This window comes from Carassius carassius, chromosome 3 (genome assembly GCF_963082965.1).
Source record: "Carassius carassius chromosome 3, fCarCar2.1, whole genome shotgun sequence".
NCBI lineage: Eukaryota > Metazoa > Chordata > Actinopteri > Cypriniformes > Cyprinidae > Carassius > Carassius carassius.
The window spans coordinates 39,883,088-39,896,562 of NC_081757.1; the positions used below are offsets into that span (position 1 = coordinate 39,883,088).

Consider the following 13,475-nt stretch of genomic DNA (forward strand, 5'->3'; position numbering starts at 1 on the left):
TCGAGCTCAAAGCGAGGGGGGGCTGTACAGCAGATACTTTCTCGTGCCCAAGAAAGACGGGGGTCTCAGCTGAACAAGGCATTGGTGAAACGCAGTTTCAGAATGCTTACGACCAGGAAGCTCTTCGCGCAGATTCGCAGAGGAGACTTGTTCATGTCAATAGATCTGAAGGATGCGTATTTTCAAATACAGATAGCGTCAAGACAGTCCTGCCGTTCGGCTTGTCTGTGGCTTCTCGTACGTTTACGAGGTGCATGGACGCAGCGCTCGCTCCTCTGAGACTCAGAGGCATGCGAGTGCTGAATTATTTGGACGACTGACTGATTCTGGCTCAATCACGAGCGGAGCTCGTGGAGCATAGGGCCGTTTTACTCGATCACCTTGAGAAGCTCGGTTTCAGTGTCAATTGGACGAAGAGTTCGCTGAACCCCAGTCAGACGATACTGTTTTTGGGTATAGCTCTGAACTCATGTTCCATGATGGCGTTGGGCATTCAGCGCGCAGCGAGTTCTCTCCGCTGCGGCGTGACCGTTTCGCTCAAACATTGTCAGAAGATGCTGGATCTCATGTCCTCAGCATCTCCGGTTCTGCAGCTGGGCCTGCTCCGCATGCGCCCCCTGCAGCTCTGGCTGAAAGCGTGGGTACCGCGCGGAGCGTGGGTATCTGGCTGACTGCGTCTCAAGGTCGATCAGGGCTGCGTCACAGCCCTGAAACCCTGGACAGCAAACGGCTGGTACCAATCAGGTGTAAGCCTGGGGACTTCCTCGAATGTGAAGATGGTTTCAACGGACACCTCCACTTCGGTCCTACATAAATCGCCAGGGCGGTCTCGGGTCCCGAAACCTGTACAGGCTGGCGGAGCGCCTCCTGGTTTGGGCTCAGCGCAACTTGCGCTCGTTGAGGGCAGTTCATGTGCCTGGGCTACAGAATCTGGGTCCAGACAGGCTGTCCAGAGACAATGTTCCCACGGGCGAATGGTCTCTACACCCGCAAACAGTCCGACTGTTGTGGGAGAGATTTGGCAGGGCGGAGGTGGACCTCTTCGCGTCCCACGAAAACGCTCACTGCCCCGCGTTCTTTTCCAAGAACGAAAGCTCGCTGTCACGGAGATGGCCGTGCTGCCCGTTTATGCTTTCCCTCCCGTCTCCCTCCTTCCGCAGGTGATAGAACGGGTGAGGGAAACGAGATGTTCAATACTGCTTGTAGCACCTTTTTGGAAGAACCAACCATGGTTCCCAGATTTGATGCAGTTAGCAGAGGTCGCCCCGTGGTCAGTGCCGTTGAGGAGGGACCTCCTCTCGCAGGCCAGGGGCTCGATTTGGCACCCTCAACCAGAGTTGTGGTCCCTCCATGTGTGGGCGCTCAACGGTTACCCGCTGATCTCGCAGTGGGAGTGCTAAATACCATCACTCAGGCTAGAGCTCCGTCGACACGACGGCTGTATGCCTCGAAGTGGTCAGTGTTCTCCAGATGGTGCACTACTCGGGGATGTTCGCCCCTTAGTTGTGAGGTGACGGAGGTTCTCTCCTTCCTACAGGAGCTGTTGGATAAGGGCAGAGCCCCATCCACGCTCAAAGTTTATGTGGCGGCCATCGCAGCGTTTTCTGAAACAGCGCTCGGTCAGTCAATAGGAAGGAACGATTTGGTCATCCGCTTCCTTAGAGGAGCTAGGAGGCTGAATCCTCCCAGACCTCCTTCAGTCCCTATGTGGGACCTCGCGGCAGTTTTGGAGGCCATGAAGGGTCCCCCTTTTGAGCCTATCCAATCAATTAGCCTCCAGCATCTGTCGTTCAAGACAGTATTCTTGTTGGCTCTCGCTTCAGTGAAGCGTGTGGGTGACCTGCACGCGCTCTCGGTGAGCCAGTCTCGCTCCGCTGTCTTTCGACAGACTGAGCAGCTGTTTGTCTCGTTCAGTGGACGTTCCAAGGGAATGGCTGTTTCGAGACAGACTCTATCCAGATGGATAGTTGACGCCATAGCATTAGCTTATGCTTCCAGGGGCCTTCAGTGCCCGCTGGGCGTCAGAGCACACTCCACAAGGGGCGTCGCCTCGTCGTGGGCGTGGTCTACTGGGATCTCCTTGCAGGATATATGTATGGCAGCAGGTTGGGCCTCGCCGTCTACATTTATCAGGTTCTATAACCTAGAGGTTCCCGCCTTGCAAGCAAGGCTGCTGTCGGTGTAGTCGAATCAGGGCCCTGAGGGGAGCTCTGAGTTCGTGAGCGTTATGCGCTGCCGACTGTTATATGGGCAGTATTGCGTAAGACCCGCATTGCCACATTGGTCAGGCCTTGCCTCGGCTGTGTGATGTCATATTGCCGCATCTGCAGATGCTGCTAGATATGGGACGGAGGGCTTTCCCCCTTCCTGTCCTGGACTCTCTGTGAGTCCCTAGGGTGACTGTGCACTGTAAATCCTGGGCTTTGCTTTAGGTTTATTGGTGTGTGATCCCTGCGCGCACGGCGTTTTACATAGGGTTCCCGTAGCGTCTTAGCTAAGACGCAGTACGAGAGAGCTCTCGTAAGAGAACGTACTCGGTTACTAACGTAACCTCGGTTATCTCTAGAAGAGCGAAAGAGTACTGCGTTCTCTGTCGTGCGTACGATTCACTCTGGTTGCTTCGGCGATGAAATAAATCAGGTGAGTCAGCCTTTTCGAGCTCCTTTTATAGGTTGGGCCACACCCGTTTCGGCGGGAAGTGGCAAGAAGGGCGCGAAGCGCATCAGCGCATGTTGCATCAGCCTGCGCTCGATAGGCTGTGCAGTTGCCGCAGAACAGCCAATGAGGGAGCGAGCCGTCTCGCCTATGGCTGTGTACTGCTGCAAATGCGCTTTACAAAAATACAAAATTAAGGATAATTTTTTGCTTCAGTATTTTGTGAAAAGAGACTTTTCCCGTAGCGTCTTAGCTAAGACGCAGTACTCGTTCGCTCTTCTAGAGAGAACCGAGGTTACGTTAGTAACCGAGTACGTTTAGAGGAGAAATACAACTACAAAGCACTTTATAGTGATAGCCTTTCAAAAAAATTATTTTCATGTTATGGCTGATTATTTAAAACATGGTCAATATTTTATTACACTGTATAAAAGAAACAGATATTCTGTTGGGAAGTGGAAAGAATAAGGATTAATATTATAAGAAATATAGTCTAAACCAGTGTAAACCAGCCCCTACAGCTTCAAATCAGGTTTAATTTTTAAAGGTAACTAATAATAACGTAAGTACCAACCTGACTGTGGGCCTCTTTCAGGTCCTCCTCGCGGCCAAGCAGTGTGTTTTTCAGTTGTGCGATCTTGCTGAGGCAGGCCTGGTACTTGTGTTTGCAGAGCTCAAGGGATTCGCTAAGAGGTTGCAGTCGGGCCTCTGCACCTGTGGCCAGTTTCTCAGCCTCCAGTAGACCTGCCTTCAGCTCAATCAACTCTGCATCCTGACTGCGGAGAACTGCCGCCCTGCAGGAGGCCTGACACACACAAACACTTATATTTAGAAGCAAAAGTTGTGATATAGTGAAAGTGAAGTCTGCTGAGCTGTCTCACCTCATCCTCTGGGTCTCTCTGCTGTCTGTGGGCTATCTCCAGCTCTAGGAATAGACTCTCCATGCTATCTCTGTGCTGCTGAAGATGGCCTTGTGTGCTCTGCTGCTCTTCCTTAAGGACCTGCATCTCCTTCACCCGGCTCTCCTTCTGTTCCTGCGCCTCCTGTTGCCATCGCTGCACCTCCTCACGCTGATCACACAGATCTTCCCTACGGACTTCACACTGACACACAACAAACAACAAGACTGAGCGATAAACGGGATGTGTTTCAACACCTAGTTTGCTTGATAGTGTAAAAAAAAAAGAATGATCAAGCATATTTAGATTATTATTTTTTTTTGGACACCATAAGTGTGATGAAATGTTCAAAGTAACTGAAAAGACTATGGTTTTTATATTTAACTATAAAGAAAAAAGAAAAAAAGAGTAAGAGTAAGAGAAATCGTTGTTGTTTATTTTGTTTAAAAATCGTATAAATGTATGAGGTGGCAAGAGGGGCCTTTTACCCCACACATGGGGTAAAAGGCTCACCAGCATGGGGCAAAAGGCACACATTATTGATTCAAAAACGTATATATATATACATGAAATAATGTCTAAGTTAATACTTGTTCAAAACATTCAATTTAGCAAAGTTTGTACTATTTTCTGCTTATTTTGAAAAATAATTATTCATTATTATTATGTAATTAATTATTATTTTTCATAAAATACATGATTTTTAATTAAAATATGTTAATATAAAAATATTTTAAAATACAGAAACAACATCATTTTAAAAAGTAAATATTCTTAAAGCATTGAAGGAGATCCCATAAATTAATATAGATTCACATTAGTAGCAACAAATTATATTTTATTATGTGATATAATTAATATCATGTTTTTAAATATGGTTTCATTCTAAACATGGTCATTATATCTAATATGGACACCCAAAATAATATATGATATTTACAATCTAAATCTAACCATGTCATGTCAACAAATGGAAAAGTCAGCCATCTATTAATTATAATGTTAATTTCTGTGAGCCTTTTGCCCCAACAGCAGGATTGCTTTTTACCCCAACTACCATACTTTTATACATTCTTTCGTTATTTAAAAACTGTTGTTTCAATTATTTTAAAACGTTAAGAAGACCTTTGTCTCAAAATAAAATATATGCATTAATTTGAGTGATTCTTATTTGCTACTTAAACCTACAATATCTAAAAAAAAAAAAAAAAAAAAAAAATTTGCATCAAGGTTTAGCCAAATATGCATATGCATCTTGAAAAGCGGATGTTTTGTGCCATTTAGTTTTTTCTGCTGGTGTGACTAATTTTTGTGAGTGGTTGCACTGGCGCGACAACAGTGTTTCCCAACTCATAAGCTCTGCCATTTCTGTTGCATTTGAGAAACATTAAATGACAAACAAATCAAAATCGAAGCCGAACAGCACTACATTTCAGCTGCGCAGCGCAGCTCGGACCGTGACACAAACAAACTTGTCTGAGCTCAGAATAGCTTTACTCGGGAGCCAGTGTTGATTTCGAGACACTGTTACTACACAGTGCTACGAGATTTACAAGCATTTGAATTTGCCGCACAATCACAAGGTTACTGCGAGATCTAGTGAGAATCATTCAAATTCTGCACAGAAATCTCTGTCATAAACAGCGCTGACATACGTCAGGAAACCAGAAGCGGTAATGCTAACTGTAACCGTGTTACAGTGTTGTGTTGTGGTAGAAATAGTCAATTGCATTATATCATTTATTTCCGGGTTTGTACAACCTTTTGAGAGAGAAATTTAAGCATGACTTTCAAGCATTTCACACAGCTATTTCCAGCACTTTAAAGCTCTAAGATGATCCAGTTTGAATGTTATTTTTAATGGGATGAACAAAATATACTTTGTTTGTGGTAAACAAACACTTATGTAAAATAAAATAAAAATACATCAAATCACAATTATAACCAGTAGACAGCAGCAGAGGAGCACTTATTGGCTTATTAGTCATTCCTTTCTACTTTTACTCTATATGTTGAAATGATAAACTCACTATTATAAAATATCAAATCCTCAAGAAATCAGATTCTGTCATAATTGTAAACTTTTGTTTCTGTATGAAGTAAGAAAAGTCACACATTTTTCTTCAGTTTGCTACTAAATTACACATAATCACTGAAGTTGGTCAGTTCCATATGCTAGCAAAATAATGGTACATTTAATAAGAGTGGAATATAGGTAGAATCTCAGTCACTCTGTGTCACGCTCTCTGCTTTGAATTAATCTACTAGCTGTTACGGGACAATGGTGTCCCAAGAGTGCTAATATTTACAGTAACAGCACTAGCACTTTTCACTCTTTATATCACTCCTCTTTTCTGTGTTTGTTGTGACCCAGACCAGAGTATGAGTGTCGTGTGGAATTGGACTGAAATATAGTGATGTAACAAAAATAAAATTCTGCTTGATACCTATGAGCTCATAATTATTTTTAAGTTAATGCCAATATTAAAATTCTGTATAATTATTATGTCTAAACAAATGAACAACAAAACAAGAAAAACCTGTCACTTTAATTTTAAGGTTCACCTATTATGCCCCTTTATACAAGAAGTAATATTGGTCTTGGGTGTCCCCAGAATGTCTCTGAAGTTTCAGCTCAAAATACCCCACAGATCATTTATTATAACATGTATAAAATGTCATTTTGGGGCGCTTCCTAAAAAAAATAAAAAAATAAATACAAAATAAAAATTAAATAAAGAGCTGTTTTGGGGTGTATCACTTTAAATGCAAATGAGCAGCATATTCCCCGCCCACTCTTCAGAAGAGGGCATAGTGTTAACATCTCAGCTTTGCATACCTACATCAATAAACAATAATATGACTGAGAGCGAGTGAGTTCAGCTAATCTCATCGGCTCGGCAATGAACAATTAAAATACTTCGATAACGTACACACACAAACAAGCTTAAAAATGTAGCCAAGCACTATAACTATGGAAGCAAATTAGACACTTTAATAATTCACGCAAAAGACACAATGTACAGTACAATGTAATTGGAACTATTTTTATCGGCAAAAAATAAATGTACAACCTGCCAAATATTGCTGGTAAGTTACTTCTAATTTCTAATTCACAGAACTATTGTACAAACACAATATCAAACTCACAATTAATTACCCGTGTGCTCGTATCATAGCCATGCTGATATTCAGTACAACGGCACTCTTAATTAGTATACTTCAAACACATCTTATTTAGTTAGAATTTAGAGTCACAAGTATCCTATTATTACTCTATATGTACAGACTCACATCTGCAGTCACAGGCTGGCATATATAATGAATGCTAGATTCTCAGACAGAAATCAGCGAAGCCTGTCTGCTCCCTGAAGCGTGTCTGTGGTGCCTCACTGATAGCCTCTCTACATTGGATTATTAGACTCCAGAGGGAGACGATCCCAGATTGGATAATATTATTTTTTTTCCCCTGGATGATGATGCATTACAAAAATAAGGAGCACTGTAACAGATGTCTCGCAGGGTGAAAATAATAAATCACACAGACTACTGCACACACACATGTGGTATATTAGTTCTGTGAGTTAACTTACATGATTTATTGGACTTGGTGAAGGCCCTGGATGGAGTCTCCTCAGTGCACCTTACTTCCCTTGCAAGCATCATTAAGACTACACTGTTAATTGTGTTGTTTTAAAAGACTGGAAGCTGATAATGACTCCATTAGTGATTCACCTATGCTTCTGTTTCCTTGGAATCGAGCCGGGAGGAGCAACATGGACATGAACATGGGAAAACCGCTGACAGATGAATGGGATAAATGAAGCAAGCAAGCAGTGGAAAGGAGAGAATATGAATGTTCCTTAAGTTGATGTAAACTAGTAAAAGGTGATAAAGGCAAGGCGAGGCTTGACAACCACAAGAAAAATGTGGACATTTGAGACTTTGAGGCTGTCTGATTGGTTAACTAAATTGATTTACTATGCAATAGTGGCACAAAAAAAGTGCATTGATGCAGAATTTTTAAATGAGTCAAAAGTTATGGAGTATAGATGCAAAAACAATAATTCAAAATCATAGAAAACTGTACAGTTTAAAGGTGGTTCTTATTTATTTATTATTTGCTAGCTAATAAAACACTTTGGGATCAGTTTGAACATAATTCCAAATATAAAGGTAATCATGAGACAATGGAACTTCTATTTTTTTTCAGTTCAACTCAATTATCATTTCATAAATTTTCGTATTACTATAACAACAACAATAATAATAATAATACTCAGTAATATTTATTATATTATATTATAAAATGTACTCTTTATGCTTGACTATAGATTTCTGTATCGCTGTATAGTTGACTTCATATTCCCTATCAATTATTCCTATACTGTTGCAATTTTTGAGACAGATGAATGAAGCTTTTTGAAAAGTTGACAAACATAGAAATTAAAAGGAGTTTGAAAAATTAGATGAAGACTCCATTTGTATCAGTAGCCTAAAAAAGTTTTATTCTACATGGAGTTGGTTGCCTAATCTGGACATGTTCACATTAGCTTTATCTCTGTACTTCCTACATTCTCAAACTGAATAAATCAACATTGGTTGACTGTGAATACTGCATGTCTACATCAATGGCATCAGCAACTGAAAACTTTCACATGATATTGCATCCACACCTCTAGGTGTCAGTATACGTCCAAGATGACATATGGGCCTGAGCAACATAAAAAAATAAAAAATTACTCCGCGCATCTTGATGAGTCCTTGGAGGAGTTGACAGGACTGTGTTGCATGGCGGTGTTACAGCAATCAGTGCTAAACTCAGTCTAATTTTCTGAGTCCCTATTTCAGGTGCAAACTCATCACACAGACAACAGCCTGTGGCTATTTCAGATGAGACTCAGACAGACAGAGAGAGAGGAGGGTAGACACACTTTTTATGGAGCTCTCTCACTCTTTTCCACCACTGATTAATTTCGTACTAGATCGCTTGGCCAGCAGTGTTATTAGCATAAAATTTCCATGGATCAGGCCCTGCGATAAAACCCTGTCATCAAGTCACTTGTCAAACACACAATTTCAAATCTCATTTAGTTTCTAATATCATTTTCATACCAGGCGGAGGGGTGCAGAGAGAGGTGGAGGGCTAGAACAGAGACAGGAATGTGTTATATAAAGGATAAACTGAGTCATCGATCAAAATTAAAAGAGCTGAGATGAGCTTCATGATTAGAAATTCTACGGATCAGCTTCAAGTGTTTACCAGGTGAAGCAGACAGCAGGTTTTTGAGAAGCAATGGATCTTCTAGAAGCTTCAAGTGTTATACAAGCAGTCAACATTTGCTATAAAAATCATCTAATGTCACCGTGAAAGAAAATACATTTTCATATTTTGTAAATAAAATCTGTGTTGCCTGATGTGCAAAACTAGCCAACATAACTCTAAAGGCCTGTTCACACCAAAGACAATAACCATAACATTTGTTCTAATGCTCGTTGTAATTCAGTGAGAACAGAGATACAGAGAAACAATATAATTAGTATCACTACCAGAAAGATTCTAAAAACCTTGAGCATTTAAAGCAATAGACGACATAAATTCGGTGTGCACAAATTGGCATGGATGCTAATTTGCTAATAATGTGACACTAATATAGTTATTGGTTATATTTAGAGTTTTTGTTTTTGGTGAGAACAGGACTTAAGCTTTTGTAGATGGTTGATATGCATTTGCTGAGGTTTTTCTGAGCACATGCTAGGTGTTTTCTGGGTAGTTTCTAGGTCAGGGTTTTCCAAAAAGGATTTAGTTGATGAAAAGTTAGGTAATTAACTGTACTGGATGTAAAATGTAAATAAATGAATGTGGCTGCATGAAACAATCAGTCTCAGAGAACATGCATTTTTGAATGCAACATGCGTAAAGTTTACTTTACTTGCATATTTACATAATATGAAAAAATTTTGTGGACAGAAAATGACAGCATTTGAGCAATATTTCACCAAAATAAAAGCACAAGGATCTGAAATGTTTGAAGCTCAAGGATTTGGACACAAGGGACTTTAAGGGTGAATAATATTATTATTGTAATTATCATTAAATATTATAAATAATTTTTATTTTGCAGTGCAATTATAATTTACAACAGTAATACATTTCTGTTTATTTTTTATCATTTGAGTTAAAATATTAATATAAACACAAAACAAAACAAAACACAAAACAACAACAAAAATGTACTGTATTGCTTTTTAAAATCTATTTAGGAACTATTCTGTTGGTAAATGCAATTAATAAATAGCACACAACCATTTAATGAAACCTCCCCTAAATCAAGTGGCTGCACTACAACAGTCTTTCAGATGCTGTAATAAAGTATGATAAACATTATTTTCATAACACACACACAAACACAACACACAGTCATAAAGCCAAGCTGAAGGCACAGGCTCTAATTATGAAAAATAACACTGATTTGGAGAGAGTAGAGTGGGGGGGCTGTTTCATTTTAATAAGGACAGGGAATCAATGCAATTTAATCAATCTTCCCTAATTAAAAAAAATCTATATTGTGAAACAATCAAGGTGCATAAACAAGATTAAAATAAATGAAGGAACTGCGCCATGAGCAAGGGAGGGCCTAATTAAAGGGAGTTAATTGGAATTCCATGCCTATGTGTGGACTGCCGATGCAGCAGACAGGAAATATTACACGTGAGTGTGTTCACCGGAGACCTCACAAACACCCTTCAGCTAAACACACACAAGCGCATCACAACAACACCACAACAAACTCATGCTTACGCTGGCTTTTTCTCAGGTCTCAATACCCAGACTGGCCAATTTGTGATTTTCAGTGTGTTTGTGCTTTGTGTGTTTACCTGTCTGTAAAGGTAGCCTGTCTCTCGCTGGAGATGCGTCGTGTTGTGTTTGCTCTTCTCCATCATTTCTTCTCTCTGTTTCAGGATCTCCTGAAGTCTGCTTGCCTCCTTCTGCAGGGCCACAACCTCTTCTTCCCTAGACGTGACCTGCAGCATCTGCTCTCCCAGCTAAACACGCCACAGTCAACCAAATCACAATTTAACTTTAAGTTTATGGTAAAGCAATATGACTATTTCAATCATATTTTATCTTGTGAATAGGGAATAATGAAGATTCTTAAATGCTTTTTAAAAAAGTCTTTTAAGCTCCCCAAGGCTGAAAAAATGATAAAAGCATCTCGTAAATGTAAATGGTTTAACTATGGTTTCAACCATGGATTATTAGGGAAAAATATGTGGAATTTAGCTCAGTGGAAGCTGTTACTCCACAGAACAGGTTTCCAGAGTCCAGTTGCGGCGTGCTTTATACCACTCCACCTGATGCTTGGCATTGTATTCATTTATGTGAGGCTTGCATGCAGCTGTTCGGCCATGGAAACCCATTCCATGAAGCTCCTGCTACACAGTTCAAGACCAGTGGAAGTCAGGAAATCTTCAGCTATTGAAATCAGCAGAGCGATGGCGACTCTTACGCACCAAGTGCCTTACGCACCAACTGACTAGTTGCAATGGTGGCATCCCATTTTGCAAATGGAGACTGCATGCTTAGATGCTTGATTTTATACACCTATGACAGTGGGTCTAACTGAAATACCTGAATTCAATAATTAAGGTGTGTTCTAATATGTTTGTCCATATAGCGTATATATATATATATATATATATATATATATATATATATATATATATATATATATATATATATATATATATATATATATATATATATATATATATATATATATATAAAACGTACAGACCAAAAGTTTGGACACACCTTCTCATTCAAAGAGTTTTCTTTATTTTCATGACTATGAAAATTGTAGATTCACACTGAAGGCATCAAAACTATGAATTAACACATGTGGAATTATATATGGAATTATATACATAACAAAAAAGTGTGAAACAACTGAAAATATGTCATATTCTAGGTTCTTCAAAGTAGCCACCTTTTGCTTTGATTACTGCTTTGCACACTCTTGGCATTCTCTTGATGAGCTTCAAGAGGTAGTCACCTGAAATGGTCTTCCAACAGTCTTGAAGGAGTTCCCCGAGAGATGCTTAGCACTTGTTGGCCCTTTAGCCTTCTGTCTGCGGTCCAGCTCACCCCTAAACCATCTCGATTGGGTTCAGGTCCGGTGACTGTGGAGGCCAGGTCATCTGGCGCAGCACCCCATCACTCTCCTTCTTGGTCAAATAGCCCTTGATGCCTTCAGTGTGACTCTACAATTTTCATAGTCATGAAAATAAAGAAAACTCTTTGAATGAGAAGGTGTGTCCAAACTTTTGGTCTGTACTATATATATATATATTGTGGCGGGAGGAGCACAAGACAGACACAGTGGGCGTGGCGTCAGGCCTCGGAGAGGCTTTTATTAACAGAAAATCAAATAAAACAGGGGATAAAGGTGGCCAAAGGGGAAGAGTTTCCAAAATAAGCAGGGAATCTGGTGTCCTCGTCGTGCTGTGGGGTTCGTGTGGGTTGGGCAGTGTTCATGGAGGAAGGGTCCAGGTAAGGGGCGGAGTCCGGCGGGCGAACGCGCTATCCTCTTCGGCCCGGGGCGCGAGGGGCGGCGGCTTCCTCTACCGGCCGCATCACTCTCGTTGGCCGCGGCGCTGGTAGGGGATGGACGGCCCGGCATCCTGGCCCGACGGCCGTGTAAACGGGTGCGGTTCCCATCCGGATCACGGGTCTGGCAGCTCACGTCTCTAGTGGCGCGGGAGTCCCTCAACGCACCCTTCCTGGACCCACGAGGACACCAGTGTGCATGCACGGAGAAGAGACCGGTCTCCCGAGGAGAGGCGTGTTGGGCTTTTAAACAGCGGCGGTGATGAGGCTACATTTCCTTCAGGTGTGCCCCATCACACGCCGCCAGCCCTGACTCGTCCAGCACCCCTCCTCTCACACACCCACTCCAGTCAGGAGCCTGGTGAAGGGCGGCGATTTAAGACGGGGTGCCGGTGACAATCAGGGAGGAGGCAGCTGACTCGTCACAATATATATATATATATATGCAAAAAAGTAGGAAAGGAATTGGCAGAAAAAGCAATAAAGCACAGAGGCCTGAGGGAATTCAGCATGAAACACAGCTGTAGCACAGAGACGTGATATATAAGGTCTATCAAACTCATCCGTCTTTCATTAAATGTCTCTCTATAATCCTGCACCATCACCCCTATAGTTCAAAGTTTTTTTCAGATGGAGTATTCTCTCTCTTTTTCTCTCTGTGTCTATCTCTCCCGTCTCTTCAGCCGTCTGCTCGGATTAAAATGACATCTCCCCTTGAGTCTTAGGAAATGCCACATGAAGCAGTTCCTAACAAACCTGATGTGCAAGATTGAGGTGTGGTAGGGGGAGGGATGGATGTGCCCTTCAGCAAAAATGAATTTTCCAATTGCAGTTAGTTCTGCCATGAATAAATAAACAAATGAATAATTGAGAGGGCAACATAAATAAATAACATCACAAACATTTCACAGGCACTCATAAGTTCAGAAGATAACTGGGGCTGAATGCTAATGATAAAACAGTACATGGAGCAGAATCCAATGCATTATTCACTCGCTCGCTCGCTCTGAAAAAAAAAAGTCAAACTAAATTAATAAATATGAAAAAGAAAATCTCTCAAAGAACTCAAAACACCCAGTCAGCACTGAAGTGACAGCTTTGTCCCATTTATAACATACAAGGTCACTCTGCCAAACAAATAACTGACCAGTCAGAGATGTATAAATAAACCAGAACAGCTTCTAGTTCAATTGACAGGTTATGAAAAAGTTTGGGCATCAGGTCCATCTTTATTCTTCTGAGTGTGTGAGTGAGAGCAGATGGACTGGACGGCCTGTGTCCTTGATCCTGCCCGCATTCGGCCCACAGAG

The 13,475-nt window shown here is 41.4% G+C and overlaps 1 protein-coding gene across 4 annotated transcripts in view; it reads right to left on the bottom strand.

Annotated features, from left to right (window-relative positions):
• LOC132126830 (trichohyalin) overlaps positions 1-13,475 on the bottom strand; it is a 215,925-nt gene that overhangs the window by 33,107 nt on the left and 169,343 nt on the right. For all 4 annotated transcript variants that reach the window (XM_059538393.1, XM_059538384.1, XM_059538376.1 and 1 more), the window contains 3 exons: positions 10,434-10,601; positions 3,537-3,758; positions 3,230-3,460 (listed from right to left, as the gene is read on the bottom strand). In XM_059538393.1, the coding sequence (XP_059394376.1) occupies positions 3,230-3,460; positions 3,537-3,758; positions 10,434-10,601 (621 nt within the window). The remainder of the gene's footprint in view (positions 1-3,229; positions 3,461-3,536; positions 3,759-10,433; positions 10,602-13,475) is intronic.